This window comes from Elephas maximus, chromosome 4 (genome assembly GCF_024166365.1).
Source record: "Elephas maximus indicus isolate mEleMax1 chromosome 4, mEleMax1 primary haplotype, whole genome shotgun sequence".
Lineage (NCBI taxonomy): Eukaryota > Metazoa > Chordata > Mammalia > Proboscidea > Elephantidae > Elephas > Elephas maximus.
The window spans coordinates 185,743,504-185,771,272 of record NC_064822.1 but is presented as its reverse complement, the minus strand read 5'-3'; the positions used below and the strand labels follow the sequence as shown (position 1 = coordinate 185,771,272).

General features: G+C 46.1%; 1 protein-coding gene across 1 annotated transcript; it reads left to right on the top strand.

The window, feature by feature from the left end:
• The first annotated feature begins 10 nt into the window (after nucleotides 1–10).
• On the top strand, nucleotides 11–26,414 carry DESI1 (desumoylating isopeptidase 1). The gene is made up of 6 exons (XM_049884502.1): nucleotides 11–361; nucleotides 17,533–17,554; nucleotides 18,706–18,775; nucleotides 20,987–21,096; nucleotides 21,942–22,064; nucleotides 23,797–26,414. Exons 1-6 carry the CDS (start codon nucleotides 274–276, stop codon nucleotides 23,888–23,890), a joined length of 507 nt encoding a protein of 168 aa, XP_049740459.1. The 5' UTR covers nucleotides 11–273; the 3' UTR covers nucleotides 23,891–26,414.
• Nucleotides 26,415–27,769: the final 1,355 nt, after the last annotated feature.

The window sequence follows — 27,769 nt, the reverse complement described above, 5'->3', positions numbered from 1 at the left end:
GGTGTGCACATGCGCGTGAGTGCGTCCCCGCCCCCTCCCCCTCTTCCGCGCAGACCCTCCCGGTCCCGGCTCTGTCACCTCACAGTTGTCGTTGCCGGTGGCGGGTGTGGGGGCGCGACCAGCGCAGGGCCGCCTTTCCCCCGCCCCTCAGGCCCGGTCCGGGCCCGCTCCCCCCGCTCCCTCCGCTCCCCACCCCGTCGGGTACGGGAAGGTCGGTCCGAGCCGCTGCCGGGTGCCAAAGGGACGTCGTGGCCGCCGCCGCCACGGGTCCCGATGGAGCCGCCGAATCTCTATCCGGTGAAGCTCTACGTGTACGACCTGTCTAAGGGCCTGGCCCGGCGGCTCAGCCCCATCATGCTGGGTGAGGGGGCTGGGGGCGGGCGGGAAGCAGGGCTGGAGCCGGGCGAGGGGGTGCCGGGCCAAGGGGCGAGGCCTCGACCCCCGCTCGGGGGGGCACGCCGGGCCCCGAGGACCCTCCGCCGCCCAAAAATGGAGGAAAAGCCTGAACGGAAAAGGGACGGGCCCAGGGTTTGGGTCCCCTGAGCCCTACTTCCCAGTCTGCACGTTTAAATCCAGGAAGAAGGGATGGAGGAGTCACGCCCTCTCCAAGCCGGGGCTCGGGCAGACACACTTCTGGAGCCCTTGTAGCTGGGGGTCGGGGTGGCGGAAGCCGGCGCCGGTCCCGGCGGGTTCCCGCTCTGTACCCCTCCTTCGTGGCGCCGCGTGGGGCGGGGGAGGATGCCGGCCGCGCGGTGCCCCTCGTGGTGACAGGGACAGTGCGGAGGAGATTCGCCGGTGGCCCTTGGAGAGCCTGTCCTCTGTTCCAAAAGGAAACTCCCTCTCTGCAGTCCCTGGGGTGGGCAAGAAGGGAGCGCCGGAGCTGCACGGCCGTCCTCGCCCCAGGTAGAGGGAAAGTCAGGTCGCCAGGAGCCCCACCTCCAGAGTTCACCAAGTTCGGCCTCCCGGGGTGCCTTCTCCCAACAGTTTCTAAGCTGATTGCTTTGTCCCAGACAGTAAGAAAGCAATTCCAGGGGGAGGGTTGGATGCCATTGTGTCAGGAGGATTAATAAAGGGAAATATTTCGGCTGTGCTATTAAACTGCTTAACTGCCAAGAGAGAAAACCAGCTCTAGTTCAGTGTAGATCGAATGCCATTACAACCCAAATACCTAAATGTCTTGTGTAACATAGGAATTGTCAGGTGTGTGATTTCAGATGATGTTAGGTGGGACTAGATTCCAAGAGTTGAAAATGAAACACCTTTGGCAACACCCATTTGAATGGCCAGTTTTTCCTGGTTTCTAAGGAGACGTTGGAAAATGTTCTTCTTAGTGAGACAAGGGGTCAAAGAGGTCAAATAAGCAAGTCAAATATGAGGGCATCTTTTCAGTGTCCTGAGTTTCTAATGTGTCATCTTGAGTTGAACGTAAATCTCTTAACCCTGATCCAGTGAATAGTTCCTATATTTGGCATCACATCAGAATTACCTAAAATGCTTGTTAAAAATACAAGTGCCTCCATTTCCAACGTATATGGTTAAGTGAGAAAAACCGAGGTTAGAACAGTTCTTTAACTATGCAAGTGTGTGCTTAAAGCAAAAGATACATACGCATTTGCTTAAGTAGTTATCTGGAAGAATACACACAAAATTGTTAACAGTGGTAACTTATGAAAAGGGGAAGTTGATACCTCAGGGACAGCAGTGGAAGTGGAAATTTGCTGTAAACTTTTTCACGCCTTTTGAGTTGTGTACTACTTGTGTATATTACCTATTCAAAATAAGCAAACTTTAAAGTATATGGATTTAAATATTTTTTTTTAAATATATGTATTCCAGGGCATCGCTTCACAAATGCTAAATCAAAGTCCCCTACAGTATGATCCAAAAATCTGTATTTTTAATAAGCTCCTCAGATAACTGTCATGTCACCAGCCCATTATTCGACAGAAGTTTGGGCCTAGATTGATGGTGGCTAAAATGAGTAAGGCAGATGTGAAAGGAAAAACTACAAAGTCACTGTTTGAGGAAGGTGTTAATCATTAATAGATTACATCAGTTGAGTTGTAACTAAACTTCTGGAAACAGAGCTATTTGGTTTGATCATGGTTTGGTCACAGTGAAGAGGCATTTCTAGACCCATAAGAAAGTAAAAACCACCCCCTTTATACTGGTATTAATGCTTACATAAATAACTCACACCTATAATGTGAGGAAGTGATGAAATTAAGCAATACAGTTCTGGCATAATGCAAGAGTTATTGTTGTAGGCTGAAGGAGGCCTTAGAGGTCATGACTTTGTTCAACAGACATTCGTTGATTGCCTGCTATGTGCTAGTCAATGTGCTAAGTTCAACTGAGGATGCCATAAAGAGCAGAGACATGTTCTTTGCCATCATGGAGCTATCTAGTAAAGGAGACATTAGAAAAAAACAAAGAAGTAAATAAAATAATTACAAACTGTGCAAAGTGCCGGACTGTGCAGGAAGCACACCAGGCACTGAGGTAGGAGTGAGACCTACTTTAAGGAGAGACCTACTTTAAATAAGGTAGTATGAATAGTGACTTCAGCTGGGAGTTTAAGGATGAGGAAGTAGCAACAAGGGGAATGGGAAAAACAGAGGGATTAACCCGCAAAGTCCCTGAGGCAGGAAAGAGCCTGACCCTGTCCTGGAACAGAAAGAAGTCCCTTATGGAGTCTAGTGGGTGAAGGGAAAGGGGCCATAACTGGAAGTGGAGTGATAGCCCTGCACCACCCCCGCCTCCCTTTTTTTTCTTTTTTAATTGTGAAATCCTAGAAAGCCTCAGCCAAAAATAGGAACTTCACCAATTTGGCACACCTGATCACAATGGTATTTCTGAGGACATCACCTTGCCTGTAAATCTGATTTTCTCTATCGCTTTTATCCCATATTGCTTTATGCATTTCACAAAAGTAATGTCTTGAAGATGTGAAGAAAGGGTTAGCAAAGCTAACAGTCATACTTTCTAATAGTCGTAAGTCCTCAACTTACGGAAAACGGAGCATTCCCTTTCTACACCCCGCACAGACACCGCTAACCTTAAAGTTGGGCGTGTCCCAGTTCTGTGAGTAGCTGTATATTGATCTCTCATTCCTAAATGTATTTGAATCTTTAAAAAATCAATTTCTTTCTTGATGTTTGCAATGAATTCTACAAGTATATTAATAGCTATAAAAAAAAATTTTTTTTTTTTTTTTTAGCTAGCTAGCTTACCATGTGCCATGCCCCCTCCCTTTTTTTTTTTAGTGTTTTACATGGGTTATAATTCTCACCACAACTCTGTGAGATAAGTCCTATTATCACCTCCATTTTTCAGTTGAGGAACTTGAGACCTGGGAGTTAAGAATTTGCCCCAGATCACGGAGCTGGGAAGTGGCAGGGCCAGGCTATGAATACCAGCAGTCTGGCTTTCAGAGCTCATGTTCTCCGTCATTTTGCTACACCATCTCTCTTGTGTACTGTATTCTCTTTTAATTGATGTAATATAGGTACCTTATTCAAGTTTATAAAGGCATCCTGAGCCAAGTGCTTCAAGTTTGGATGAGAAGAAAAATCTGGATTCAATGTGTATGTGCCGTTCCTAATCTTACAGATTTATGATCATCCCTCTTAGCCTTCGTTTTTCCAAACTAAAGAAATCTTGTCTTTTTATGTGACCTCATTAGCTGGGCCACACTCATTAGCATTTAGTGTGACTCTCATTCCCCAGTGTGTCAGTTCCCTGTTATAAGACCTCCTCTTGCTCTGTTACAGTTCACAGTTGGACTACATAACACCCAGTGTAATTCCCCTGCCCCCCGAAACCACGTAGATGCCACAGTTTTACCCTGGCCAGGTTTCAGTCTCTCAGGATTGCCTCCCGTGAAGGCATTCCTTTTCCACAGTCCTTCACTTGCCATGAAATTAGTCCCAGAATTATCCGTGGTGTTCTAATTGAGCAGACAGCCTGATTACACCTTTTTTTTTTTTTCCATAGTCACCATTTGCTAACATAATTAGCTATTATAATTGTCCTCCAGTTCCTCCTTTTAATAATTTTGGCTGCTCTTTAAATTTCTTGACCTCTTTCTGTGCTAAAGTACCTACAGATAAATACAGTTTTCTGTTTCTAAAAATTGTGGTAAGAGGTACTTCGTATTTGTTGACTATTTTCTGGTTTGAAGTATTGTATGCACACATGTATCCCAAGCTTACTTTTTTTTTTTACAAGCCTATCTCAGAATTGTTCCAAGGTGTAAAGACTGACTTGGGAAAAATAGAGTATATATTTCTTGGCAGAATGCAAGCTCATGAGTATTTGAGATTTTACTCTATGATCAGTTCTTTGCTTCATTTCGTAATTGTTGTTGCTAGGTGCCATCAAGTTGATTTTGATTCATAGCGACCCTGTGTGACAGAGTAGAACTGCCTCACGGTGTTTTCTAGGATCTAATCTTTATGGTAACAGATCGTTGGGTGGGTTCGAACTGCCAACCTTTTGGTTAGCAGCTGAGTGCTTAACCGTTGCACCACCAGGGCTCCTTCATCCTGTAGTACAAATAGTAAAGCAATAAAATACATGGACTCTGTCCTCCAGGGGTTCATTTATCTAAAAATAATGTATATGCACAGGTAGCATTAGGTAACAGTATAGAAGAGATTATGATTAGATGCCAAACTGAGGGAGTGGGCAGTGACTGTTTGAGGCCTAGAAAGACAGGAGAGGCCAAGGGGGCTGGACGGGTCAGAAAAGGCTGCAGCAAGAACCACGAATTCCTGCAGGCAGAGACTGTTTCATTCCTCACTGTGTCTCCAGTGGCAGTACAGAACACTCATTCAATAAACATTGAGTGCTTAAGTGCTCAGCTGGTAACCCAAAGGTCAGTGGTTTGAACCCACCGGCCGCTCCACGGGAGAAAGATGTGGCAGTCTGTTTCCCTAAAGATTACAGCCTTGGAAACCCTATGGGCCGGTTCTACTCTGTTTTATAGAGTCACTATGAGTCAGAATCAACTTGATGGCGTCGGGCTTAGTTTTTTGGTTTATAGGAATGATCAAGCCTTGAAGATTAAGACTTTATTTGAATCTGAGGGTTTTTCTTCATTGTTTTTGCGCCATCTGTTGCGCTTTTGTTTGAAATTTGTATTGTTCATTGTGTGAACATTTTATATCCATCAAGCAATTTCTTTATAGCAAAATGAAAACTAATGTGGCTTACAAAGCCATTCATGATTCTGGTCCTTCTTACCTCTCCGACCTCTCCTGCCTCCACCTCCTGCTTGACACACTAGACGCCAGCCTTTCTCAGCAGGTTCCACAGGACAATTATGCTCTGTGGACGATGTTTCAAGTGACTTATTTTCTCACTTCTCCCAATGGTGGTATCTCCTAGTACCATCCTAGAGTGTAGGAGAGAAGTGAATTCATATATGCAATGGATACCTTAGGACTTTAGGGCTTAATCTTGCAGAATCCCTGCTCTACACCCTCAGGGGACTGAACAACCCCCCGGGATTATTTTTCCCTCCAGGCTTTTTGCAGGCTGTGCCCCTCCCCCAGGAATACTTTCTCTCCCATCTCTTGGCCTGGCTAACTTGTACTCATCCTTGAGGTCTCAACTAAAATGTCACTTCCTCCAGGCAACTTTCCCTGGCCCCTACCCTCCCACCACAAATTCCGTTTATGCTCCCTGTTATGTGCAATTATTTTATAATTGTTAGTCCTCTCATCCTTGTCCCCATCCCTCCCCCCAGCTAAACTGGAAGTCCCGTGGAGGTAAGAATGCTGAATTGTATCCCCGGGGTCTGGCACCATGCTTGGCATTCCGTAAACGCTAGCTGGGTGAAGGTTAGGCGTTGCCCACCTACCTGAAAGCATTGCTACAAGGCCTGACTGATAAAACGAGCCGCGGTTAATATGGACCCCTCTCCACACTGAGGAAAAGGACGAACTCACAAGTCGATGATTTTTGTGCTGGGAAGGAATCCTGCACAGGCTCTAAGGAATCCCAGCGCTGAGTGTTAGGTGTGTAGCTTTAGGCCCACCTCTGTTTGAAGATTAAAGATACCGTCTGTTGTGAGCAGCAGTTTCACATCTTGATTTCATGACAACCTTTCTCTGCCCAAGGAGAGGGCCAAGCCCTTCACCAATAGACATATTTTACAATATCGACTACAGAGGCCCACTTAGGTTATACAAATGTTTCCTTTTACCTTTTCCCATCTAGATTGAATGTTTATCCAGTGGGCCCAGGGAAGAAGCAGCTGGTTAAAGTTAGCCCTGAATTCCTCTCACATTACTGAAAATTTGGCAAATGACAGAGTCAACCAGCAGTCTCCAGTTAAAAGCACCTTCTCTCGCAGAGGGCAGGAATCTGTGAGGCGAGCTGGGTCTACGTTCTATTTACACCGATGAGTTAATGTATTTCCCTGCCATCTGGGCCAAAGTACTGCCTGCACAGGGGCTCCTACCCCTGGAGCCCCCTCACCATCATCCACTTTGTGCTTACTAATAGATGTTTATTTAGCACCAACGGTGTACCAGGTGTTGCTCTTAAGCATGTACCGTGACCAGCATGTATGTCTATATGTACAAACTCCATCCGTCGTAATTAGCGAGGAGGGGAATAGAATGTTCTCTCCCTGGCTTTATATCATCGCTTTACTCTTACAGTCAGAGGGAGGCTGCCTCGTGCAGACCACCCTCCACATTCTTTGTTATCCATGATGAGAAGCAGAACCGACGTCCATGTCTTCCATTTGTTTTCCGTACACATAATTCACAGGCTTCAAAATGAACGCACTGGCTTTGTCGACAAGCTTGGAGACGTGCTGCCATCTGACCCATCTGCTCTCCAGCTTGCTGAATAAATCCTAGTGGGAAAATAATCTTCTGTAGTGTGCTTATGTCACATTGAGCCTAATTCACGTCCCGAAATGGCCTTGTGCCCTAATTCAATCTTAGACCACTGCCCCCAACTCACCGACTCCCACCCCAGTCTAGCCAAAAAAAAATTTAAACCAACTCAGTCCCCTCTTTCTACTGCCTGTCACCCTGTCAAGGGGGCCATGGCCCTCACCCTGTGCCTTCCAGAGTAGGTCACAGAGCAGCTGCCCTGACATGTCTACCCAAACTTCTCCAACACGTTCATCTTCCTGTCTTGCTTTGTCTTGTTTTTATGCTGAATAAACCATGCATCCTCATTTCCCCACTTGTAAAATGACATTAATAAATACTTGCCCTGTCCTACCACTCACAGACATCGTGAGAATAAGGATAACTATGAGCGCTTAAACCCTGGGGGTGTAGTGATTATAAGTGCTACGGCTGCTAACCAAGAGGTCGTCAGTTCAAATCCGCCAGGCGCTTCTTGGAAACTGTATGGGGCAGTTCTGCTCTGTCTTATAGGGTCGCTATGAGTCGGAATCGACTCGTCGGCAGTGGGTTTGGTTTGGTTTTTGGTATGAGCACTTTAAGAAAGGATGTAAATCCACTCAATCCATGTTAAATGTTGTTGGCACTAAATGTTTGATAAATGGATGAGTAAATGAAAGAATGAATAAATGAGAGAACTTTTTTTTTCTGTTGTCCCTGTCACCGCTGTAGGGATGAATGAGATCCTACATGTGCCTTGATGGAACAGAATAGGGTGGAAGTGTCCGGCTTATAGGAAAACTTAGTGATTGATACAGACAATATAAAAAGGCTAAAATAGGGTTTATGTCCTGCAACTTTTGAGTTTTTTAGGTGTCAAATAGCTGGCAAGATGATCTCTTGAGGCCCCTTTCCAAAAAAAATGCATTATTTTAGTAGGGCAGGGTTTGAGCTGATATACCTGTACCTGCCAGCTGTCCTCTTGGGTCACTGAGTGTGGGCATCTGAGAGGACAGTAGTAGACCAGGCATACAGTATGCCAGGGTTGCAAAGTTATTTGAATAACAAGCCAAGCAGCCAAGATTGGGGTTAGGAACTTTGGCCTCAATAGCACTATGTGTCAGCCAGCTAAACAGAATAGTGCACCAGGTGCTGGAGTTACAGAGATGTATGAGAAACTGTCCTTGCCTTTGAGGCAGTGGTAGTCTAATGAGGGAGATAGATACAGAAATAGATAGGAGCCCTCATGGCGCAGTGCTTAAGCAGTGCTAGCTGAAAGGTCGGTGGTTTGGACCCACCAGCCATTCTGCAAGAGAAAGATGTGACAGTCTGCTTCCACAAAGATTTACAGCCTTGAAACCCTAAGGGACAGTTCTACTCTAAGGGTCACTACGAGTTGGAATCGACTCGATGGAAGTGGATTTTTGGTCAATAACAAGGTTCCCTGGATGGCACAAATGATTAAGTACTCAATTACAAGCCAAGAAAGGTTGATGATTTGAACCCATCCAGAGGCACCTTGGAAGACAGGCCTGGCAATCTGCTTCTGAAAAGTCACAGCCTTGAAAACTCTATGGAGCAGTTCTACTCTGCACACACAAGGTCACCATGAGTTGAAATCTACTCAATAGCAGCTAACAACAACATAAGGGCAGCCATCAAACTTTCAAATTATAAAGCCTAAAAAAAAAAGATAACCTTTATTGGGTATGTATTATGTGCCAGGTACTACGTAGACACATTTTACGTGTTGCCTCTCTCATTCCTGTTTATGTTATGAGGTAGACACGATTAATATACAGAATCGGGAACTAAGGTTAAGCAGTATTGTCCAGTAAACCTTTCTTTGATAATAGAAGTGTTCTAGATGGGCACTGTCAATACGTAACCGCTTGCCACATGTGGCTATTGAGCACTTGAAATGTGGCTACTACAACTGAGGAACTGAATTTTTTTTTTTTTAATTTTAATTTAAATAGCCACATGTGGTCAGTGGTTACTATATTGGACAGCTCTGGCTTAGACAAGTTCTCAGCCTCTGCGAGTTCCTGTATGTTCTGTCCTCCCATTACCTTAGCTCATCTCCTACTTCTCACCCCTCACTCACCGACAGTAGCCTCCTTATAGTCCTATAGATACACCTGGTGTGTGCCGCCTCAGCATGGCTCTCTCCCTTGCCTTTTCCAAGTCTCTGCTCAAATGTCACCTTCGCAGAGATGCCCACACTGATCACTCAAACTCCCAATACCCTTATTCTGCTCTTATTCTTTCTATATCCCTCATACTGTACTGTATTAATTCACTGCTTTGTTATGTATATTTATTAACCATCTCCTTCCCCTACCCTATAAGTGCCACAAAGGAGATTCTTTTGTCTCTTTTGCTTACCGACGTATCTCTAGTGCCTAGAATTTTGATGTTGTTGTGTGCCATTGAGTTGCTTCCGACTCACAGCTACCCTATATGACAGAGTAGAACTGCCCCGTAGGGTTTCCTAGGCTGTGATCTTTACAGAAGCAGACCGTCAAGTTTTTTCTCCCATGGGCAGCTGGTGGGTTCGAACTGTCAACCTTCAGGTTAGCAGCCAAGTGCTTAACCTAGGGTCTAGAATAGTTCCTAGAATATAATAGTCACTCAATAAACATTAGTTCGCGAATTGAATTAATTGGATTCAGACCCGGCCTATCTACGCCAGCACCTCTGTTGTTATTCATTACACCACACTTCCTCTCTTATGAGTATGATGCTACTCCCGAAGTGAATGAGAGAGACTTCATTTGAAAGGAATACATCAGAGAAAGCCAGTATTATCCCTAATCTGTCCCGTTTCACTGCATCATTACAGGATTTCAAGGAAGTAGAGTGCTGCCATTTAGACAGCCAGCCGTTTTCTAAATGACAGTCCAGAAGAGCACATCGGCTCTATTTAAAATGCAATGTTAGTTACTGAACATTTTGATCAAAGATTCTATACAAAAATCCTGATCAAAGCAGAGAAATGCCAAACAGAATTTCAAATTCTTATAGAATCCAATCGCCAGTAACTATCAACGCATCCAGGTCGCATGTTTGATCAATTTCAGACCGCAGCAGCTGATAAAAATCTTCAGTTTCTTCATCTTCAGCCTCAGTGGTTGGCGCCTAAATTTGAATAATAGTCTTATCAACTGGTCTTCCTTGTTGGTGTATAGATATTATCCTGTCACTGACAGCGTTATACTTCAGGACAGACCTTGAAATGTTCTTTTTGACAATGAATGCAACACCATTCCTGTTCATGTTGTCATTCTCGGCATAGTAGACTATATGATTGTCTGATTCAAAATGGCCAATACCAGCCCATTTCCATTCACTCATGCCTAGGATATCGATGTTTATGCATTCCATTTCATTTTTGATGATTTCCAATTTTCCTAGATTCATACATCGTGCATTCCAGGTTCTCATTATTAATGGATACTTGCAGCTGTTTCTTCTCATTTTGAGTCGTGCCACATCAGCAAATGAAGGCCCCGAAAGCTTTACTCCATCCATGCCATTAAGGTCAACTCTACTTTGAGGAGGCAGCTCTTCCCCAGTCATCTTTTGAGTGCCTTCCAACCTGGGAGGCTCATCTTCTGGCACTATATCAGACAGTGTTCCGCTGCCATTCATAAGGTTTTCACTGGCGGATTCTTTTCAGAAGTAGACTGCCGGGTCCTTCTTCCTAGTCTGTCTTAGTCTGGAAGCTCAGCTTAAACCTGTCCGCCATGGGTGACCCTGCTGGTATCTGATTACCTGTGGCCTAGCTTCCAGCATCACAGCAATATGCAAACCCCCACAGTACGACAAACTGACAGACACATGGATAGTTGGAAAATATGGCCTTCATGATAGAAACAATGCTGGAGATCAAATAATTAGAATTTTGCAAGACCAACGACTTCTTCATTGCAAATACCTTTTTTCACCAACATAAACAGCTCTATATACATGAACCTCACCAGATGGAATGCAAAGGAATCAAATCGACTACATCTGTGGAAAGAGGCAATGGAAAAGATCAATATCATCAGTCAGAACAAGGCCAAGGGCCAACTGTGGAACAGACCATCAATTGCTCATATGCAAGTTCAAACCGAAGCTGAAGAAAATCAGCAAGTTCACGAGAGCCAAAGTACAACCTTGAGTATATCCCACCTGAATTTAGAGATCATCTCAAGAACAGATTTCATGCATTGAACACTAATGACCAAAGACAAGACGAGTTGTGAAATGACATCAAAGAAACAATACGTGAAGAAAGCAATAGGTCATTGAAAAGACAGGAAAGAAAAGACCAAGGTGGATGTCAGAAGAGACTCTGAAACTTGCTCTCGAACGTTGAGCAGCTAAAGCAAAAGGAAGAAATGATAAAGTAAAAGAATTGAACAGAAGATTTCAAAGGGCGGCTTGAGAAGACAAACTGAAGTATTATAATGTCATTTGCAAAGAGCTGGCTATAGAAAACCAAAAGGGAAGAATACACTCGGCATTTCTCAAACTGAAAGAACTGAAGAAAGAATTCAAGCCTGGAATTGCAGTAGTGAAGGTTTCTATGGGGAAAATACTAAACGACACAGGAAGCATCAAAAGAAGTTGGAAGGAATACACAGAGTTATTGTACCAAAAAGAGTTAGTCGACGTTCAACCATTTCAAGAGGTAGCATATGATCCTGAACCGATGGTACTGAAGGAAGAAGGCCAAGCTGCTCTGAAGGCATTGGTAAAAAACAAGCCTCCAGGAATTGGCAGAATATCAATTGAGTTGTTTCAATAAATGGATGCAGCACTGGAAGTGCTCACTCATCTATGCCAAGAAATATGGAAGACACCTTCCTGACCAACTGACTGGAAGAGATCCATGTTTATTCCTATTCCCAAGAAAGGTGATCCAACCAAACGCAGAAATTGTAGAACAATATCATTAATATCACACACAAGCAAAATTTTGTTGAAGATCATTCAAAAACGGCTGCAGCAGTATATCGACAGGGTACTGCCATAAATTCAGGCTGGATTCAGAAGAGGATGTGGAACCAGGGATATGATTGCTGATGTCAGATGGATCCTGACTGAAACCAGAGAATATCAGAAGGATGTTTACCTGTGTTTTATTGACTATACAGAGGCATTCAACGGTGTGGATCCTAACAAATTATGGGTAACATTGCAAAGAATGGGAATTCCCGAACACTTAATTGTGCTCATGAGGAGCCTGTACATAGACCAAGAGGCAGTTGTTCAGACAGAACAAGGGGATACTGAGTGGTTTAAAGTCAGGAAAGGTGTGTGTCAGGGTTGTATCCTTTCACCATACCTATTCAATCTGTATGCTGAACAAATAAACCGAAAAACTAGACTGTGTGAAGAACGGGGCATCAGGATTGGAGGAAGACTCATTAACAACCTGCATTATGCAGTTGACACAACCTTGCTTACTGAAAGTGAAGAGGACTTGAAGCACTTGCTGATGAAGATCAGAGGTCACAGCCTTCAGTATGGATTAGACCTCAACTAAAAAAAAAAAAGCAAAACAAAAATCCTCACAACTAGACCAATAAGCCACATCATGATAAACAGAGAAAAGATTGAAGTTGTCAAGGATTTCATTTTACTTGGATCCACAATCAACACCCATGGAAGCAGCAGTCAAGAAATCAAAAGACACACTGTATTGGCCAAATCTGCTGCAAAACACCTTTTTATAGTCTTGAAAAGCAAAGATTCCACGTTGAAGACTAAGGTGCGCCTGACCCAAGCAATGGTATTTTCAATCGCATCGTATGCATGTGAAAGCTGGACAGTGAATAAGAAGACGGAAGAAGAATTGATGCCTTTGAATTGTGGTGTGGGTGAAACATATTGAATATACCAGGGACTGCCAAAAGAATGAACAAATCTGTCTTAGAAGAAGTACAACCAGAACGCTCCTTAGAAGCAAGGATGTCAAGACTGCCTCTTACATACTTTGGACATGTTGCCAGGAGGGATCGGTCCCTGGAGACGGACATCATGCTTGGTAAAGTACAGGGTCAGCGGAAAAGAGGAAAACCTTCAACAAGGTCGATTGACACAGTGGCTGCAACAGTGAGCTCGAGCATAACAACTGTAAGGATGGCGCAGAACCGGCCAGTGTTTCGTTCTGTTGTCCATAGGTTGTTATGAGTCAGAACTGACTCGACAGCACCTAACAACAACAACGACATGGAATCCAAAATTTCTGGACCTATGGAGGTTTGGTGGACCTCCCTCCCCGATAAACTATCGCCCCGAGATAATCTTTAAACCTTAAACCAAAAATATCCCTGAAGCCTTCTTAAAACTAAATAATAGTTTAACTAGTAAAGAATGCCTGATTTGGTCATTGCTCTTTTATCTGTCTGTATGGGATCAAACAACCTGTGTTATACAGATGACGCAACCTTGCTTGCTGAAAGTGAAGAGGACTTGAAGCACTTACTAATGAAGATCAAAGACCACAGCCTTCAGTATGGATTACACCTCAACATAAAGAAAACAAAAATCCTCACAACTGGACCAATGCACAACATCATGATAAAAGGAGAAAAGTTTGAAGTTGTCAAGGATTTTATTTTACTTGGATCCACAATTAACAGCCAGGTAAGCAGCAGTCAAGAAGTCAAAAGACGCATTGCATTGGGCAAATCTGCTGCAAAGGACCTCTTTAAAGTGTTGGAGAGCAAAGATGTCACCTTGAAGACTAAGGTGCGCCTGACCCAAGCCATGGTATTTTCAATCACATCATATGCATATGAAAGCTGGACAAAGAATAAGGAAGACCGAAGAAGAGTTGACACCTTTGAATTGTAGTGTTGGCGAAGAATATTGAATATACCATGGACTGCCAAAAGAATGAACAAATCTGCCTTAGAAGAAGTACAACCAGAATGCTCCTTAGAGGCAAGGATGGCGAGACTGTGTCTTACATACTTTGGACATGTTGTCAGGAGGGATCAGTCCCTGGAGAAGGACATCATGCTTGGCAAAGTACAGGGTCCGCGGAAAAGAGGAAGACACTAGTCGAGGTGTATTGACACAGTGGCTGCAACAGTGAGTTCAAGGATAACAACCATTGTAAGGATGGCTCAGGACCGGGCAGCGTTTCATTCTGTTGTGCATAGGGTCCCTGAGAGTCGAACCGACTGGATGGCATCTAACAAAAACAGCAACAGCAACATGGGATCAAACTGATAACACTAACTGGAAAGATTAGAAAAGAAGCTTGGGGCAGTGAGTTTATGTTAATGGAGGAGTGACAACTCAGAGGAGGGGGAGAATGGTGGCACAACTCAAAGATGCAGTCAGTGTCACTGAATTGTACATGGAGAAACTTGAAATTTTGTTATGTATCTTCTCAACAACAAAAGTAATAAAAAAAAAAATTTTTTAAATGCAATGTTAAGTCTCCCCATTTTACACACAGTAAACAGAAGAGACTTAGTACGGTCACTTAGAGTCAGCTGGGAGAGCTGAGTCCAAGCCAGTTTATCCTTAGAGCCCAGTGGAAACCAGCATTTGGGGGTGCATGTCCTAAATGGGGAAAGAAACCCTGGTGGTATAGTAGGGAAGAGCTATGGCTGCTAACCAAATGTCGGCAGTTTGAATCCACGGGGCGCTCCTTGGAAACCCTATGCGGCAGTTCTACTCTGTCCTATAGGGTTGCTATGAGTCAGAATCGACTCGAAGGCAACGGGTTTTTTTGGGTCCTAAATGGATTACCACCCCGCTTTGGCATCCAGTCAGGTTCCCATCCCCCTCTGTGGAATGTCAGCTTGGTTTGGGTAAGTACAGAGCCCACCCCATGGTCTGTACGGGCCTACCCAGAAACCCTAGATGCAAATCCCTCTGTTCGTGTTCTCTCTCATCTTGTTGGCCAGAGCAGATCCCTCTGGGAAAAGCAGACTGGTCTCCGGAATGGGAGGAGAGAAAGAAGAGCTCTGCTCATTTCATTTTCCCTTCTCTTTTCAGTTCAGCACCAAGGGCAGAAAAGGTCTCTACGTAAAAAGGATACAGGTTTCACATTAACGTGCTGGGTGCTGAAATCTGTTCTTAACTCTTACACCCACCTCCCTCAAATCTGAAGTAGAATTTTTTTTATCTTTTGGAAGAATTTACTCCTTTGCCCCAACTAGCCGTTTTACCTAATAATAATAATAAAAAAAAATAGCTTCTATTTACCAACTTTTATGCATGTCATACTGGGATGCTTTATATACGTTATCATTGCTGCTCACGACAACTCTGTATTGAAGAAACCGAAGCTCAAGGAGGTTAGGTAAACTGGCCCAAGATCTACCATAGCAAGTGGAAACCAAAAAAACCCAGTGCTGTTGAGTCGATTTCGACTCTCATAGCGACCCTATAGGACGGAGTAGAACTGCCCCCATAGAGTTTCCAAGGAGTGCCTGGTGGATTCGAACTGCCAACCATTTGGTTAGCAGCAGTAGCACTTAATCACTACGCCACCAGAGTTTCTGGCAAGTGGAAAAGCCACCTCTAATAACACCATGCTGAGCTATCAATATAGGAGTCCTAGGTGGTGCAAACAGCTAAGCGCTTGACTACTAACCAAAAGGTTTATGGTTCAAACTCACCCAGAGGCACCTTGGAAGAAAGTCCTGGCCGTCTGCTTTAAAAGGTCACAGTCTTGAAAATCTTATGGAGCGCAGTTGTACTCTATGGGGTTGCAGTGAGTCAGAATTGACACAGTAACAACTGGTTTGGTTTTTTGGTTTGAGCCATCAGTTTGAGTACCATAGAGGAGCCATGGTTTATTTTGTCTTTGCTAAAGAAGAAAATGAGGCTGATGTTATCAATTAAAAAAGCCTTCTTAAAGGGGCAAGGTATTTATTTGACCTTTCGTAATTTACCTGGGAAAGGAAATAACGGACCTCACATGCAAGGGAGAAGCACAAGCTTCCTTCCACGCAGTGCTTAGTTCCACCCTTTAGAAAGTCACAGGGCAAAACACAGAGAGCAACAGTGGCCAGTCAGCAAACAATCCATGTGGAATTATAAAACCAAAGGTAAATAGGTGATGTCTGATGTTCTCACATCGTTCACTGCCCTTCTGTTCATCCCTAGGCGTAAAACACAGAAACTAAACCCATTGCCCTGGAGTCAGTTCCAACTCAGCGACCCTACAGGACAGAGTAAAACTGGCTCATAGGGTTTCCAAGGGTATAATCTTTACAGAAGCAGACTGCAACAACTTTCTCCTGCAGAGCAGTTGGTGGGTTTTAACTGCCTACCTTTTGGTTAGCAGTCAAGTGCTTAACCACTGTGCCACCAAGACTCCTTCATCCCTAGTACTGTCATTTAATATTTCCCATGGACCATTGAGATGGCCTTCTCCCTCTAGTCTACTCTCTCAACTCTCTTCCCTCTGATTCATCTTCTGTACTGGGACTAATTGTTATCTTCTCAAAATACGGACCTGATAGAGACCCTCTACTGTCTAACAACCTTCGGTTCCCCGGCCCCACTCCCCGGCAGTGTCCCAGTATAGGACAGCTTTCAGTCCCAGTCCAAACTGCTTCTCGATAGCCTGCCAGCCAGTTTTCCTCTTCCCACAGTCACTGCATCATCTGATCTACCCTCAGGAGCTCAGTCTTCCTCAGCCCATACACCTGCACCTACTACGCCCTCTGCCAGAAACGTCCGCCGCACCCCTACTCCTCCACTGGCTGAACTGCCATTCGGGAAGGCAGCTCTTTATCGTGTACAGTACCTGATGTTATTTTGACTACTATTATAGAGCTTATCAACATTGTGTTTTAGTTAATTATCTATTTGGGTCTCTTTCCATTTGCCTTTGAGCGTTTCCTCACCTAGCAGAGTTTCTGGCACTTAGTAGGTACAGAATAAATGTGCACTAACTATTCAAGTGGACGGCATTTTCAGAGTTTTGCTTTGTCATTCTCTGAACGATTTCACCTCACATATGCTCAATGAAAAAAATGGGTATAGCTTTTCTATACTATTGTTTTACTATGGAAACCCTGGTGGCGTAGTGGTTAAGTACTATGACTGCTAACCAAAAGGTCGGCAGTTCAAATCCACCAGGGGCTCCTTGGAAACTCTATCGGGTAGTTCTACTCTGTCCTATAAGGTCGCTATGAGTCACAATCAACTCGACGGGAATGTGTTTGGTTTTGGTTTTTTGGTTTTACTATAGTTTTACTATAGATGAGACCTAGAGAAATGAAAATGGTAAAGTTGAATCAACCCCAAAAGAAAAAGAAGAGCAGGCACAAAGTTGGGGTACATCTATACCAGTGTGTTTACCCTGGGTTCTGATAAAGGACACTGATCACTTTTCAACTCACTTAGCACAACATCCTGTATCACTACCTAAGGGCTCTGATCTGTGGTGTGTATCTCACTCATGCCTTTGTTCGATGAGTTTTATAAGGCTCTTCACCACACTCATATCCTTGGGCACGTTATTCTCAGTGCAACGTGGTATTTGCTTACTGGAAGAGAGTTGTATTCCTAGAAAACCCTCCAAGAGGTTTATAATGGGTTACTCTGGATTTGAGTGGTATTCTGAATTTAATCAGGCTGGGAGGCCAGTTAGTCCAGCCCAAAATGGCTAAATCTCTTCTTTTCTCCACAGGGAAACAGCTGGAAGGCATCTGGTAAGTTGGGTGGACTCCTTAAGTTGACTGGTTTGTGAGCAAAGCAGCACCCCATGCATTTCTTGTTCTAGTCTGACTTTCAACTTGACATCTTGCTCTCCACATCTTAAATCGTCAAGCCCTAAAGCGATAGTTCTGCTCCAGGGGCCAATTTGCCCCCCAGGGGAAATTTGGCAGTGTCTAGAGACATTTTTGTTGGGTGGGTAGAGACCAAGGTGTTGCTTAACATCCCACAATGCCCAGGACAGTCCCCTGCAACAAAGAACTATATAGCCCAAAATGTCAGTAGGTGCCAATGTCGAGAAACCCTGCCCTGTCCACCCCTGGCCAAGCTTTCTAAGCACAGAAGTCTTGAGGGCCCCACATTTCTGTCTTAATACCAGCTCCTTCTTTGTCTGTCAGTACTAGACCCTCTCCTGTGAGACTCCAACGTGGTGACTGAGCTCTCAGTCCCATTTATTAAGAAACCCTAAGTCAGCAGGTATTCCATCTGGATTCCTAGAGCCTGCTGACATTTGGGTTGACCAGAATGACCCTCTGCTTTGGTTGACTGGACCAAAGAAGTAATATGAGCACTTTAACTTGAAATAGATCCACACCTAACATCATCTGGTCTGTTCCACAGCATGGCCCAGGTTAACTGCTCACATCAGCTTTAGAAGCCTAGAAACACATCTTGGTCTGCAGAGCTTTGTTTCAGTCACTAATGTGTCCATATCAGGGTAAATATCCAGGGACCCACCCCTGCTTACAGTCTACACCAGGGGTTCTCAATCAGGGGCAATTCTGCCCCCCGCACCCCCAGGAGACACTTGACAACATGTGGAGACATTTTTGGATGTCACAACTGGAGGGGCAGGTGCTACTGGCATCTAGTGAGTAGAGGCCAGGCATGCTGTTGAACATTCTAGAATGCACAGGATAGCCCCCCACAACAGAATTTTCCAGCCCAAAAAGTCAGTAGTGCCGAGGTTGAAAAACTCTGATCTGTGGTATGTATCTTACTCGTGCCTTTGTTTGCTGTGCTGTATAAGGGTGTTTACTACAGTCATATCCTTGGGCAGAATTATTCTAGGTACAGCGTGGTATTTGCTTTTTTCCTGACCAGTTGTAAGTTTTATGGCTCATTCTGTCCCTTCTCTGTGTGGCAGGCATACCTCCATAGTTGTACACAAGGATGAATTCTTCTTCGGCAGTGGCGGTATCTCCAGCTGTCCCCCGGTGAGTGCCCTCCCCCATACTCTGAGCAGCAGTCTCAGGTTCCTGGGGGGTTCCCGTAGACCAGGAACTCTGCTTCACTGTCTCGCTTCTGGCTCCTAGCCCTGCGTTTGGAGCCCTGTAGCATAGTTCCTCATAACGTTCTTAAGGCTCAGCTCAAAGAAACCTTCCGCAGGCCCCCAGCCAATTGTTCTCTGCCCCCACACACCTGTGGGGCCCTCTGCCTCATACTGAGCACATCTGAGTGAAATGGACTGTTTCTGCCACAGCAGGCCACTCTGTAAGCTCCTCGCGGGCTGGGCAGTGTCTTATATCCTCATCACCAGCGCAGCGACCAGCTCATAGTATGAACTCAGCCAGCGTTAAGCTGCATGATGCAGGCTCTGAGAGGTAAAATGGGTTGCCCCAAATTATACAGCCAGTAAGTGGCACCAGTACAAGAACTTAGGTTTCTCTAAAACCCATGCCCTTTTCCGAAAAAATTGTCAGAGCTATCCAAGGGCTGTCACACAAAGTGCGCGAGCAAAGACCCAGCAACCGTCCGTTTGATGCTCACAGATGGGAAGTCATCCGAAAGCAAACACTTCTTCAAGCCCAGTCGGCTCTACCTTGTAAACGAATCTTAAATCCATCTGTCTGTCCATCTGTTCCCACTTCACCAGAGCTTTGACCTTAATCCAGGCCGCCCTCACGACTTGCCTGGGCCACTGAACTAACCTCCGGGTCTCCTTGCAGCCCCTCTTCCTCAGCAGTCAGTCCTCTCCGCTCGGGAGGCCAGGTGACCTTTTCAAAGGAAAATCTGGTCATGGCACTCCTCCGCTTATTCCCATTGCTTTTGGAATAAAACCCAGAAAGTTCAGCATAGCCTTTAAGACCTTACCTGATCTAGTCTCTGTCTCCCTCTCTGGCCTCTTGTTGGGTTGTGGCCTCCCCCACCTCCAGCCTCTTCTCATTCTTCACACACACCTTGGACATTTAAACCTGTATCGGACATCAGCATACTTCACTTCTCCTCCACCTGGTTAATGTCTCCTCACCCTTCAGGTTTGAACTCAGTGTCACTGACCCCTCAGACTGGCTAGGTCCTCTATCACATATACTCATGGCATTCTCTGCTTTTAGCAAGACCCTTACTGCAACTTATAATTGTACATTGGTTTATGGGATTTTTTTTTTTTTATCTGCCTTCCCCACTAAACTGTAAGCTCCATGAGGGCAAAAATCTCATCTGTTTAGTCCACATCATACCCCCAGTTCCTAGCATAGGGCCTGCCACATAGTAAGTTCTTAATATATTTGATATATGAGTGAATAATGGGGTCAAATAGTGACCTCTTAATCTCTTCCAACTCTTGAGATAATTATTCTCTGACTATGATAAGTACCGATCCTGTTCACAGTGGTGTCCTTAGTCAAGCATATTATAGGTGGGCAATAACCATTTAAGTGTGATTAATGATCTTTCCAGGGGCTCTGTTCGGGAACGTTCTTTATTCCTCAACCCCTTTCCAGTGATCCTGTTGGTTCCCCATTGGCTGGTTTCCCCAGTGGTGGCTGTCTGTTAACCCTATGGCTAAAGGTTTCTGTTTTCCTTTAAAAAAAAAATTAGGGGCCATTAACTCCCTTGCTTGGGAACCCCATTACCACCATTGGATTAGCCTCACAAATCAAAAGAGAACTGAATTATAGAAATATTTGCCAGCCTGCCAGATTTCTCTCAGTCCTTCACATTTTCCCATTGTCATAAGGGATATCAAGTGTGTGACAAAGAGAAATTGGCTGGATGGAGAGATGGCCTATTGAGTGTAAGCTATTTCTTGTTGTCCTGTTCTGCCCTCATGACCAGGCATGTTGGGGACAAAAGGAGACCAGATTCTGGGCTTCTTTTTATCAAGGGAATGTTTGGACAGTGTAAGGGATCAGTCCTTCAAGAGACTCAGCTTCCCTGGGCTCTGCCAGAAACAAGAAGCTCTGACTTCTTAGCCATGCTGCCAGCACGGGGCACATGGCACATGGCAATAGAAAGTCACCAGAATGCCCTAAGCCATTGTAGCCTCGATACAAACAGGAAATAATACACTTCATCTGCCCAGGATACTCAAAGTTAACAATGAAGATGGAACACAGCGCGTTTGTGGCATTCCGCGAAAAGGCACATTTAAAAATTCGATGGAAATAGTGACTTAATGACTTCCTTTGGGTTGGCTCTTTTAGGGAGGGACATTGCTTGGGCCCCCAGACTCTGTGGTTGATGTGGGGAGCACAGAAGTCACAGAAGAAATCTTTCTGGAGTACCTGTCTTCCCTGGGGGAGTCTCTGTTCCGGTGAGTGGAGCCAGGGGTGGTGGTCAGTTGTGTCTGTCTTCCCCATTAGATAAGTGACCCCCAGCGGGTGGCCACCATGTCATATTTCCGGGAGCACTCAGCACAAGGCCTGGCCCGGCATCTGCTGAATGGATATGAAGAGAAGGCAGCTCTCATGCCACGAAAAGAGCCCAGAGTCGCTCTGAGCAGATATTCCAACCCCGTCCGTCCGAGGAGGGGCTGTTTGTTCCTTCTGACTAAAACTGGCCACTGTTGTTCCAGCAATGCTGTTCTCAACCTGTATTGGCCAAGTGCTTCATCAGGAAAATCAAAAGCAGGGTTTGTAGACGGGGCCGGGTGAAATACAAACCCTGGTGGCATAATGGTTAAGAGCTTGGCTGCTAACCAAAAGGGCGGCATTTTGAATCCAGCAGGCGCTCCTTGGAAACTCTATGGGGCAGTACTACTCTGTCCTAAAGGGTCACTATGAGTTGAAATCAACTCGATGGCAGTGAGTTTGGTTTGGTTTTTTGGTTTCTCTTAAAGAACCTTTAGTTGACTCCAAGGAGTTATGCTCTAACCCCAGAGCTCTGCTTTCGTGATTATAAAGATTCTCCTGAAACTGTATAAGAGCCACTCATTTTCATTTCATACATCCCTTAAAAATCTATTTGTAAAGGGCCAGATTGGCTGTATTTCTCTGACATCTCAAACCTAACAGTCCTTTTGGAGTATAAGAAAGAAGGGAAATCGCAATTCTCAAATGCAGCTGTGCTAACCATTCCATTACCAGGTTTGACTTACTCCATGTAGATGTTTGCTTGCTTGTTTATATCTGTTCTCCAAACCTTTCTCACAATGTGCAGAGGTGAGGCCTACAACCTCTTTGAACACAACTGTAACACCTTCAGCAACGAAGTGGCCCAGTTCCTGACCGGGCGGAAGATCCCTTCTTACATCACTGACCTTCCCTCTGAAGTTCTTTCCACGTAAGTGTGGCCTCTGTCTCTGTCCCTGGCTTGCCCAAACTCTAAGATGCCCACTAACAATCACTGCCCCTCCTCTGGCCCATATCTGCCCTCCCCTAATCTCAGCAGAAGCCACCCAAGCCAGGTAGAACCTGTCAGGGGGACAGTTGTTAACACACAAGGGCACCACTCTCTCCACTCACCAGTGCTTTCCTGTATTACCTTCACCCTTGCTGGAGCTGGACCAGGTCTACCCGGCCAAAGTATAACTGCAGAATTTAGAAACCCACCTGACACCAGCTCTAATCTTGTACAGGGTTCTGATATCTGTCTTTCCCACTGTGCGTGAGCATGGCACTTCCTGGAAGTGCCCAGTTTTAGATAGACGAGCTAAGAGTAGGTCAGAGACTGAGCAGGGGCTGGTTTTGTCACGGGTTGTTTGTTAGTCTTCTCCACGGCACCACGAGCTCCTTGAAGGAGCACGCAGTCAGCCCTCAGTGATGTTTTCTTCAAGAACATTCTGTAGCCCCCCCTGCCGTGATGTGGTCCAAGCCTTGGAGGGCCTTGTGGGCCTTGCTCCCGGCAGTGTTCCCTGAAAGGACACACACACACTTGGAGCCATCCCCTCCTCCCTCCGTCTGCCATTTGTTGCATTCAGGCAGCCTAACCCCACTCCAGGACCACATCCATCTGCTGACCCTGACTTGGTTTCTTCTGACTAGGGCCCTGTCCAACAGGGATCCCAGCATGTTTGGCAGGCTCAGCAGGGTGGGGAAACAAGGCTGTGTGGTCTCAGGCTGGTGAGGAGCCCCAGTCTCCCAAGCCCCGCCCTGCCTTCCCAGCCCTTGGTGGGTGTACTAAAGCCCACAGCCTTCCTGAAGGATCTAGCTTACCCGGCCCTGAGCAAACTCAAGTAGCTGGAATGTTCTTGTGGGTATTACTTGATGGGTGGAGTTCTGGGTTTGTCTGAGTAAGGGTTGATAGTTCTTTGTTTCATCTCTTTATGCTTTGGAGTACTTCATTCCCTCTGAACTTGGGGATGCTTTTTAAAACTAGCAGTATCCGCTGAAGAAAAAGGCAGCCAGTGACTGAGGTGTGGGTCACCTGATTTAAGGCCGCAGGAATCTTGGGAAGCCAGCAAACTCCAGTTTCTGCAGTGTGTTTTTAGTTAAGCACCTATGAAAGCAAAGCAGGGGCCCTTCAGAAAGTGGCATTAACATCTTCTGGCAACCTGGCATTTATGGTTTTTCCTGAAGATCCCCTGTACTCCCTGAAAGGCCTCAGTTCCTGAAAGCATCCAATTGGATGCCAGCCTCACTCCTGATTTTCTGTTCTTTTTCATATCCTTTTTCTTCTGCATCGATCAAACTTTATTTTTATTTTCTCATGCCAAAAAAATGAGAGGTACAAGTACGGAAAGCACCGAAAGCTCTGGCTCCCTGTCTATAGCCAGCCTGTTCAGCCACAGGCTGAGGAGGAGCTAGAGGTGAAGGCTGTGAGACAGTAGCACCCACCGAGGAAGGGACTCCAAGGGGGAAAGAGCAAAACAGGCTGTTTCAGAGCTGTCCTCTAAGAAAGCTGATGTATGAGGCAGGCGAGAAAAGTAAATGAAGTGATGGTGCCTTCTTCTCTGTGTGCCAGTGCCCATACTGCCAGCACCCGCCCCCCCACCCCCGACTCGACCTCTGGGGCTGAGCTGCCACCGTCTGCATCTGAGAGCCCACCCCAGCTCCCTCCTCTGTCTCCTCTGCAGACCCTTTGGACAGGCACTGCGGCCCCTCCTGGACTCCATCCAGATCCAGCCTCCCGGAGGGAACGCCATCGGCAGACCCAACGGCCAGAGCTAACAGGACTGCATGGGACCGCCCTGCCTCGCCGGGGCTTTTCCTTTTTAAACAAAACAAACCCTACCAGATTTCTATTTTATAATTTTACATCAGAGCTAATAACCAGGGGACGGCTTTTTAAATTTCCCAGGGAAGGAGATCGTCAGGCCTCGTGTAGGGCAATGCTGCTAAGAAACAGAACAAAATGCCATCCCTTCTAATGGTATTATACTAATTTATTAAGGCTGTTTTGTCTGTGAGTTCACTTTTGACGCTGTTTCTTAAGCGTCCTCCACATGGAGAAAGGGAGGGGGTTTGCTTAAGCAGAAAGCAAGAGACAGTTTAGGGAGCCCCATCCTAGAACCTCTTTCCAGAAAACGCCCACACTCCACCCAAGTTGCCATCCCCCATGGGACCCAGGTGAGTTTGACAACACCCATGGCCCTGAAGCCATGGGTGATAAATGAACCAAAGGTTTTGGTGCACATGGGACCATTTTCAGGATGACTGACCCAATCTAAGTGAACTCCATAGCCACCTCTCTCACCTCCCCTCCCCACTCTTGGGAGACCAAGCAAGGGCACAGGGCTGGGGCAGCCAGAAGCTTCAGGAATGAGGGAGTGTGACAGCAAGTGTCAGGCCAGAGAAAACAGGATAAAGCCATTCATTCCTCCTCCCACCCAGACCGATTGCCAATCCTCCGACGACGTTGTTTTTAGAAAACCTGCCTTGCTACCTACAATGACGGGACGGGTTTCCTCCACTTAGCTGACCTATCAGACAGAGTGAATGACGGTCTGGACTGAGGGCAGGAGACCCAGGCCTTTGTCTGCAAATCATAATAGAGGTTATTTGTAGTCACTGTAACCACCCCGCTCAAACCAGTATGCAGTATTAGGCTGGGAACCGGTCTCCCTCGGTTCAGAGCAGATGTAGGAGGTATGCCTGATGTAGGAAGACTAGTAATAATCAAGATGGCAAGAAAGTCCAGAGTTATTTCTGGTAGGGACTTTGACCTGATCCTAAATGTGTGGTTAAGACATACATTATTTCTGTTGTGATTCGTTAAGGAGGCCTGGTGGGGGCATGAGTGGGCCCCTTCCTAATGACCTCCTGCTAGGAGCTTATATAGCAGGGAGCAGTCTGGAGGGCTCTGATCTGGAGGCTTTTGGATTCCCTTCCTTCACGTGAGCCTCCCCGACATTCATTTTTGGGGAAGTGAGCATAGAGAAGGAACTCTGAGCTTCCAAGTGCCCAAGTCTCAGCTCTGGCATCCTTGGCTCATGCCCTTCCTATCACAGTTCTGCACCACATCTCAGACTTTGTGTATGATGTTGCCCCCTCCTGGGGGTCTGGCCTGCAGCAGGTGCCTTTCCTCTCCCCAAAACTGCTGCTCCTCTCTGGCCCCACCCTCTCCCATCTCTGCTCTCCACCATGTAGTTGATGCCATCAGGGTCTCAGCTAGAGGAAAGATGTTTTTCTGCCTCAGTGTTGACCTGTGACCTGGACAGGGGCATGTCCAGCTGTGGTGTCAGGTGACACTTTGAGACATTAAGGTTGGAGGCCAAACCAGTGAGCAGTTTAATTCTTCTCAAGACCCACTAGTTTGCCAGCGTGCATGGTTTAATGATACATTAAAGCAGAAACTAGCAGGGCTGTTGCTCAGTGTTGACTTGCTGGCAGAATTGGGCCCAAGGAGGGTGGGTTTCAGAGGCTGGATATCTCCCGGGGAGAGTAACAAGTGGGCCTAGGCCATTGCTCGGCTTCCCACCTGGGTTTCTGTCCTGTCAGTTGCTCCAGCTTGCCTTGCCCAGCCCTCTCTCTCTGTCTGGAGGGCACCAGGCATCACAAGCTCCTTTTCTTCCCACCCCCACCCACCTATGTCCAGGCTTACCAGGTTTTACTTCTCCCAGCAGTCACCTCCAGACCCAGGGCTATCCTGAGAAGTTTCCCTAAGTGGCTCCCCTGAGAGATTTTGAACCACTTGCTTCAGTGAACAGCCCCCTTGGTGCCCAGCAGCCAGTTATGCCAATGCCTGTGGCCGAGGGTTTGTAGGGGAGATGTGGGGGGCAGTCAGCAGTCTTCCCAGAGCTCTGCAGGAAGGCAGGCTTTCCCCACGCCAGCCCCCTCCCCCGTCACTGGCTTTGGAAGCTCAGGCCCAGGCCAGGACCCCATCCTCATGTTTCTGTCTACCCCTGAGCCTCAGGAGCATGCTCTTTGTGATCAGCCAACTCCACGCGGGCGTGTGCAGGGAAGCAGAGTGGGAAATGAGTCTTACGTGTGACTGCGTCGCACAACGGAACCACCTCCACAGAGCTCCGTGGGTTTAATGGCACAGGGAAGGAGGAGGGATGAGACTGTCCCCCCTCCAGAAGTTAAGCTTGTACCTTTGAAACTCCTTTATGCCCTTGAAGTCCAACTAATAATTGTATCTAGTATGGAGGTGTTTGCTGGTTTTCTTTGGTGTTTTTTCTAATGCAATAAACTCATTTCTGCCTGCTGCGTGTGTGTCCTGCTTTGAAGGGCTGGGGACGTGTTCACCATGAAGCAACCCTCAGCTCCTTCCTCATCTGTCTCCCTCTGAACTTAACTTTTCTGTGTCTGGATGTGTCTCCTTTGTTTGGTTGGAAGCCTTGTGGATAAGAAGTGACATAGTAAGGAAGAATATATGACTTTCACTGTTTATAAAGACAGAGAAAGGGCCCAGAGAGAATACCACTTGCCCAAGATCACCTTCCAAGAGATAGTCAAGTAAGACCCAAAGCCTGGTCATCCGGCTCCCAACTTGTGAGATCTTTCTCCAGGGAATCTTGGTCTTCAACGGGGTGTCTGACCTTACCAATAAATGTTTACTTCTAGCTTCAACTTGGCTATAGGCTGGGTCTATCACCCCAAGGACCAGTCCCCACCTTACTACAATGACCTCATTGAACAAGTCTTGCTTAGTTGTTGACTAACAAGTGTTGGTGATGGGGAGAAGTGGGTGTTGGTCAGTGTGGATGGCGCCTCCGATGCCCTCCAGTACTACCAGTCGGGCCAGCTTGCCTGCAGGTGTCTGCAGATTCAGTAGGCCAACCATGAGGGAGTATCTTGCACAAGCCCGGCCTGTGCTTGGTACTTTCACTCACACAACAGACCTGAGATGTGGTATTGGTCTCACTTTATGGATGAGGAAACAGGTGCAGAGACTAAGTAACCAGGTGGGAAGTGGCTCCCGTTGAATCCAGGCCGCATTACCAGCACTCTGCGGAGACCTGCTAATTGAGGTACTACGTTTTTTCAATATACTAGCTTAAGAATAAACAAGACTACCACAGCCTCCACCAGACTGAGTCTGGCACAACTAGATGGGGCCCGGCTACCACCACCAACTGCTCTGATAGGGATCACAATACAGGGTCCCAAACAGAGCTGGAGGAAAATATAGGAAAAAATTCTAACTCACAAAAAAAGATGACCTACTGGTTTGACAGAAACTGGAGAAATCCCGAGAATATGGCCCCCTGACACCCATTTAGCTCAAGTACTGAATTCACTGCTGAGGTTCACCCCTCAACCAAAGATTAGGCCCATAAAACAAAATGAGACTAAATGGGCACACCAGCCCAGGGACAAGGATGAGAAGGTAGGAAGGGACAGGAAAGCTGGTAACAGGGAACCCAAGGTCGAAAAGGGGAAAGTCTTGACATGTCATGGGGTTGGCAACCAATGTCACCAAACAATATGTGTATTGTTTAATCAGAAATTAATTCGCTCTGTAAGCCATCTAAATTACGATAAAAGAATAAACAAGAGGTTCCATCTTTCCAAAGGACACCGCACAGAGGACAGGTGGCTTTGGCTGACATCTTCTTCCTAGGAGCTGACAGGTTGGGAGGCAGGAGTCTTTGAGTAATCAGG

Coding starts and splice junctions, on each gene's coding strand:
- DESI1 (XM_049884502.1), top strand. CDS start 274: ATGGAGCCGCCGAATCTCTATCCGGTGAAGCTCTACGTGTACGACCTG. Junction 18,776..20,986: donor GTATCTCCAGCTGTCCCCCG/GTGAGTGCCCTC, acceptor TGGCTCTTTTAG/GGAGGGACATTGCTTGGGCC. Junction 21,097..21,941: donor CTGGGGGAGTCTCTGTTCCG/GTGAGTGGAGCC, acceptor CACAATGTGCAG/AGGTGAGGCCTACAACCTCT.